Source organism: Setaria italica, chromosome VI (genome assembly GCF_000263155.2).
Source record: "Setaria italica strain Yugu1 chromosome VI, Setaria_italica_v2.0, whole genome shotgun sequence".
Taxonomy (NCBI): domain Eukaryota; kingdom Viridiplantae; phylum Streptophyta; class Magnoliopsida; order Poales; family Poaceae; genus Setaria; species Setaria italica.
In genome coordinates, this window is record NC_028455.1 from 14,872,753 (window position 1) to 14,879,616 (window position 6,864).

Here is a 6,864-nt window from a genome sequence, read left to right on the forward strand (position 1 = left end):
CCATAATCTCCATGTCAAATATGTCTCGGTGTCCAGCCCTATATTTAGGACTGTCCAAACTTTCGGTGGGTCCATAGATGTATGTACGACAAAGCGGGTAGGTGTCGAATCTGAGGAGGGAGCGGTGAAGAGGAGGCAAGGAGGTCGCCCTTTACTCCAGAGGCCCAGACCTCAGGTTCTGCCCCCCCCTCGGATCTGCCATGGCACCCGAGAAAGGAGGAGGGTCGGGGTCGTGGGCTTGTGGAGACATGCATTAGGGCGACGGGGTCTCGTCAAGTCGGGGAGGAGGAGGCCATGGGGGCTCTAGGCGGACACGGGGAGGAGGCGAACTGATGGGTGACAAAGAAAGGAAGGGAGATGGGGACGACGATGTGGGCAGGGCTGGGTTGGCGAGAAGGGAGCTGCTCGTGAGTAAGAGAGGAGGAGATTGAGATGGGATCTCGGTGTGCTGTGAGCGGCTGCTTGAGGCTGAGGATGAGGGAGATAGGCGGAGCTAGGGTTGCAGCTGATTTTATACTATGGGAGCACGATCAGAGCCATCGGATCGGGAATGAATAGCCATAAATAATTGGGCCATTTGGGCCGAAACGGGCCTTGTTTGCTTAAAATTTTTCTTTTTCTTTTTCATTTTATTGCATCGTTGTGAGTAACACACAAAAATAATTATCTTATATATACTAATATATTTTTATATACACAATAGACTTCATATAAGTTGTCCTTTAGAAGTTTCAATAACCTTTGAACTCATTTACTATTTTCAAGAGTTTAAATGATTTTCTTTGTGTCTAATGAAAATAATTACAATTTGAACTACATGTACCTTAAATAATATTTAAAATTTCTATAAAATATATTTTAAGGATGTCTGTTCCATTATAGTTCATATCTTGAAATAGATAAAAAAAATTTAAATGTTTGTTAGGAACAATTCAAATTTATATCTCAAATTTACGATGTAATAATTATAATAATATCTTTTTTCGATCCGAACATTCTACAAATTGACAAGGCAACTTATTTTGGGTCCCTAAACTTATCATAAAAATTTCAAATGATTTTAGTAAAGTAGGGATATATATTGTTTACAAATGGATACATCTCTCACGTAGTTTCATATAATATTAGTTGAACATTGAAGTTTTTCATACTTTACGACATTTTCGAACTCATATGCACCTCAAATTTGGACATAACCTTTGGTTTACCTTAATATTACAAAATACAAAATACAAGGCATATAAATAAGATCCACAAAATAGAAATCTATATACAATAACGTAATTAAAAAAACATGATGATTTTAGAAAAAATCAGAAAAAAGAACCATCAAATTTGGATTTCGTATGACGAAGAAATACCAATTACAAATTTTGATTCTAGATTAAAAATAGAAATACCAACTTTCATGTGTTCTTCGTTCCAAATCAGTTGAGTCAATCACGTGCTGCCATCTCAGCAGCACCGGCAGCAATGGGCCGAATCGTATTAACTAAAAACAATGCAACAGCTTGGCACAAACACTGAAGTGGTGTGGTGATGCTTGTCCTGCTTGAGGCCCCGTTCTCAGGTTCGATTACCCTCCAAGTTATACTATTTTGTGGATGCGGTGCCATGATTTTTTAGGATGGAAGTCCAAATGACTGGACATAAATTTTATTTAAATTAAAATGCCAAAATTTGTCACAAACAACGATGTGGTGCGGTGGTAAGGCACACACAAGCTGAAGTGTCGAATCCACCGCACCCTACATTTTATGGATTAATTCTTTCGGCGAATGACTGACAGGTGGGCTTCTTGCTGACTGGACTGATGAGGTGGCCCTGGTGACTGGACTAATGGGCCAAGCTATTAGATGGAACGTACATGCAAGAGAACTTGCACAACTTGGCAGAGTGGCGCATTGGTAATTCCCAGTGAGCTAATACGTGAGGTCTTACGTTCGATTCCCATGAGCCAGAATATTTGAGTGAATACTTTTGGTGCCTTAGCTGACAGATGGGCCACGCAGCATACCAGCAATAATCACAAAGTGCAGCAGTAGCTCAATAGGTTGTGAGTTCGATTCCCTCGTTTTTTTTCTCTTCTTATTTTTGGTTTAAAACATTATATTTGTCCCCTTCTTATTTTCGGTTTTTTCTTATTTTTGGTTTAAAACATTACATTTTTCTAATATTACTGAAAACGTCACGAAAAATCCGTTAAATATTAAATAGTTCCTTGTAGTGTATTTTATTAGCCCATCCGTTCCGCGGGTAGTAGTAGATTCTTTCCATTGAAAAAAAGTAACGAAGATATATATACCAAGTTGACGTAAGATCGAGCCCGCCAGGCCTACTAGGCCTTGTTCCCAGTTTTTCTTTTGGGCTAATTCTTTGTTCCGAGCTCACATGGCCCATGAAGCACACGTTTTTTTTTCATTTTTCTCCCTTTCTCAGCTTTAAATTTTATCATAATAGAGATAATCTGTTGATATTTTTTATGCTGTGTGATTTTGTGATTATATGAATTTAAATCATTTTGAAGATTTAATTCAACATTCTGCAAAATTTTGTCCAGCGATTCTAGAAAACATTGAAGTACGTCATAGATGTCAAACTTGTATATACAAAATCAAAAGAAAATAAAAAAATAATAAGTGAAAATATTATATGAACACCATTTTTTTTGTTGTATTTGTTGTGAATAACATCGTGGTCAAATATATGGTTCAACGGTTTGAGAGAAAAACTCGTTTAATGAAGCTGTGAAATAAAAAGCAATCCCTCCCGGCCACCAGCAAACTAGGGTCTTGTTTATATACGCTTTTCTGAAACTCGCTTATTTGGCAAGCAGGCTTATCTGATAAGTCTACTGTTTGGAGAATCCACTGTCTGAATAAGCTGGGTGTTTGGCAATCCTGATTATTTTGTGTCGATTGTCTGTCCTAGCTGGTAAATTGACCTGAATGCCCCTGAGGCTGATAATAGCTCATTTTTGTTGTGAATCTGAGGAGAAGGTAATAATTCTAATGTCTTTGGAGTTTGTTAAATAGAAATTACATTACAATAATATGAAATTCATATGTTAGATCGGTGTAGTATGGAAACATCCGTCATGGTTACAACAACGAATCACGAAACCATAGCAACAGCAATAGCATCACGCAATGCATCCATATTCATGTCATCTCCTAAAGCAGCAGCACCACCATCTGTGCTAGGTTGAGTTGGATCAGCATCACCTTCCTCGAAATCCTGTTCAAAATGCACATCATGTACTGCACGCATGCAACAAAATTGCTCAGTCAGCAACTTGACGCACATGTAAAGGCACCACTACCTTTCCTTCTCAACAGCAGCAGCACCACTCACCTCTCCTTAACAGCAGTAGCACCAGGGCGCGGGAAGGCAGGCAGGGGCGGCCAGCGGCGGAGGCTAAGCCTAGGGGCGGCGGCGGAGGTAGAGAGGCGGGCAGGGAGGACGTGAGCCGGCGGCGTGCGGCGAACGGAGCCGGCAGCAACGGGATCTGGGCAGGAGGTGGCAGACGGGATCTGGCCAGTGGAGGGAGGGATATGTGCAGGGAGCCGGTGGAGGCAGGCGGGCGGCGGACGGAGCCGGTGCCGGTCGAAGGGCGGCGGGCGGCGGATTCACCCAGCGGCGGGCACAGGATCCAGGCGCGGGGGGTGGATGGCAAGGACGTAGGTGTCGGTGGGGTGAGAGTATTGGAGGGAAAATTGCTTCGCTTGCCCGAGAAGCGCCCCTGAGGCCGCATATAGGATAAGCGGTGCGCCAATTATTTTCCATATTGTGGGCTAAGCGGCTTGGATGGTAAGCAGGAAACAAGTAAGATGTTTGGGTGGGCTTATGACTTATTTCCACCAATAAGCGGAAAATAAGTGGATACAAACAGACCTAGTTAGAGCAAACGTTTGCTCAACTTGCTGCCTAGATCTCAAAGCGTGTGATGCAAAAACTCTTTTTGAACATACGCCATATTTAAGCACCATATATTTGTTTATAGTCTTGCTCTTGCAGGATGCTGAAGGTGTAGGGTATGATCCTTGGCAAAATCCAATTTTCTGGATGCCCTCTTGAAACTCATGTTCAGACCCTGCTGTATTGGTAGCAACGATTGTGTTTGGATTTAGCCGGAGTCTGCCAAGCAAAATCACGGGTGTGCCAAATATGTGTGCATCTCAAAACTCAATTCATATGCAATATCACACAAATCCACCTTGTGCTATGCTCCTTGTATCTTGAAAGTATTATTACTCTCCTCTGTCTTTCTATCTTTTCTTGCTCTCTTACTGGATTATCTTAATTACCACCAATATGAAGCTAGCTTCTGTCACCGCAACCACAAACACAACGTACCCAATAACTTAAACCATCTGATTCTCTCTTTTTTTTTTATAAATAATGACACCCATTTGTTCTCACAAGTTCATTACCTTGTGGATTCAACATGTACATTGAGTAGTAGTGAGGAAAAATGCCCTAGGGACATAAACCTTACTACATTTTCATCCAAACTCATGAACGAATAAGCTAAGGTAAGTTTCTGAAGACAAATGATAACTCAGCAGTAATTAAAATCGTTACTTTCATTATAGTTTTACAGTAAAAGAATTAAAATCCATGTGTAATGGACGAAGATCTGTGAATGTTTATGTAAGTTACTGTCCATGAATGTGAAAAATTAAATTGCCGGCCTTAACATTATTGTTCATGAATCCCTTCATTCAGATGGAAAGTCTCATGCTTTCTCTGCGCGCGCGCAGAGAGAGTGAAGAATTATTTGCCCTCGATTTTCTTGTAACACAAACCAACACCAACACCGATAGAAAGACATGTATAAATAAACACAAACGAATGCTGGTACAAGCAGTCGTCAGTTTCTCGTAATAAAACAAATATTAAATGAAGTAAATTAAACGGCTCAACCATTCTCGCCTGCTCCCCTATGGAGTATATTGAAACTGCCACCCACCTCAAAACGGCGAGCATACCTTAGTTTCTCGTCCTCCTCCTTCTCTTCTCAATTCCTCAATCAAACAAAGGGCATCATCAAGCATCGAGCTTGACGCGTCGTCTCGAGCATATGGCCTCCAAAGAATTCCTACTCCTCGCTTTCCTTTTTGTCCTCCATGGCGCAATGACGAACGTCCATGGAGCAAACATCATCGACCGGTGCTGGCGCCGCCAGCGCAACTGGGCCGCCAATCGGCAGAGGCTCGCCGTGTGCTCCGTGGGCTTCGCAGGGAAGATGCGGCAGAACCGTGGCCCCGGGGTGATCCCATACACGGTCACTGACCCCGGCGACGACCCCGTGCGCCCAGGCCCCGGCACCCTGCGCTACGGCGCGACGGTGCTGCCCGGGAAGGTCTGGATCACCTTCCAGAGGGGCATGCACATCAGGCTGGTGCAGCCGCTCTTCGTCAAGAGCTTCACGGTCATCGACGGGCGCGGCGCCGACGTGCACATCGCCGGCGGCGCGGGCATCATGCTCTACCAGGTGAGCAACGTGATCATCCACGGGCTGCACATCCACGACTGCCGGTCGCAGCCCACGGGGCAGGTGGTCGTCCCCGGCGGCGCGGTGCGGCCGGCCGGTGGCATGGACGGCGACGCCATCCGGCTAGTGTCGAGCACCAAGGTGTGGATCGACCACAACACCCTGTCCCGGAGCGAGGATGGGCTCCTGGACGTGACGGTCGGCTCCACGGACGTGACCGTCTCCAACAACTGGTTTTTGAACCACGACAAGGTCATGCTGCTCGGCCACGACGACGGCCACGCCGCCGACCGCCGGATGCGCGTCACCGTCGCGTTCAACCGCTTCGGCCCCAACGTGAACCAGCGCATGCCAAGGTCAGTATCTCCCCAAGAATGTCACTTAATTATTTTGGTTCCTGATGGCGAGTGTGGTTATAAGAGCTGTTAGTGTCCCTCGTGTCGGTCGCGTTGTGCAGGATTAGGCACGGCTACGCTCACGTTGTGAACAACCTCTATGATGGATGGGTACAATACGCCATCGGAGGAAGCATGGGGCCGAGCGTCAAGAGCCAGGGCAACCTGTTCGTAGCCTCCGGGGCAGATAACAAGAAGGTCTCTTAATTTCATCTTAATTTAGCTCCGTTTGAAAGCGAGAGTTTTATCTGTTAAAATTTTATGAAATTTTGAAACAAACCTTTATTTCAGGTGACGAGAAGGATGCCGGTCGGGGGGAAGGATTGGGACTGGGCCTCCATCGGGGACTCCTTCCAGAACGGCGCCTTCTTCAAGCAGACGGGCAGCAGGGTCCGGCCGAACTACAACAAGCACCAGGCATTCGCGGCGGCCAGCGCCAACGAAGTACGGTCGCTGACCAAGGACGCCGGCGCTCTCAGCTGCAAGGCCGGGTCCGCGTGCTGATCAAATGGGAACGAGCTAAAGCGCGCGACTTTATAATTTATCAAAGTTACATGTTGCACTATTTAAATTGGGCTGTCGTCACGTCGCCTTGCGTTTCCCTGGATCGCTTTTTGATTTAATAACTTGGTGGTGAGCTTCACTATCGTTGTCTTCTCTTAACTTCAATTACTAGTTTACTACCATAAAGATTTGTCAGGAAAGTATACACGATTGTGTTCTCTCAAATAGGGATATAAACGGGTTGGTACCGGTGCATCCCTAATTGGTGTAGAGACTGGAGATTACTTCTATTATTAAGCAAAGGTGATACGTAAATTATGGCATTACCATAATTTTGCTCCCATATACACAATTGCTGCCGGCTGCCGCATCACATTGCCGTAAAGTGCTGGTCCACTGCACCCGTACTCCGAGTTTGTTCGTTTTCAAGAGTGTCTTTGCTTTTAGCATTTATTTGAATTGCTGTGA

The 6,864-nt window shown here is 45.0% G+C and overlaps 1 protein-coding gene across 1 annotated transcript; it reads left to right on the forward strand.

The window, feature by feature from the left end:
- The first annotated feature begins 5,233 nt into the window (after positions 1-5,233).
- On the forward strand, positions 5,234-6,472 carry LOC101786095 (probable pectate lyase 4). The gene is made up of 3 exons (XM_004973109.3): positions 5,234-5,853; positions 5,955-6,090; positions 6,184-6,472. The coding sequence occupies exons 1-3, from the start codon at positions 5,249-5,251 to the stop codon at positions 6,394-6,396; spliced, it is 954 nt and encodes a 317-aa protein (XP_004973166.1). The 5' UTR covers positions 5,234-5,248; the 3' UTR covers positions 6,397-6,472.
- The last annotated feature ends 392 nt before the right edge of the window (positions 6,473-6,864 follow it).

What these genes read in the sequence shown, in the direction of transcription:
- LOC101786095 (XM_004973109.3), top strand. Translation starts at nt 5,249, where the DNA reads ATGCGGCAGAACCGTGGCCCCGGGGTGATCCCATACACGGTCACTGAC. An exon ending in GTGAACCAGCGCATGCCAAG is followed by an intron (nt 5,854 to 5,954) that starts GTCAGTATCTCC and finishes CGCGTTGTGCAG; the next exon opens with GATTAGGCACGGCTACGCTC. An exon ending in CCGGGGCAGATAACAAGAAG is followed by an intron (nt 6,091 to 6,183) that starts GTCTCTTAATTT and finishes CCTTTATTTCAG; the next exon opens with GTGACGAGAAGGATGCCGGT.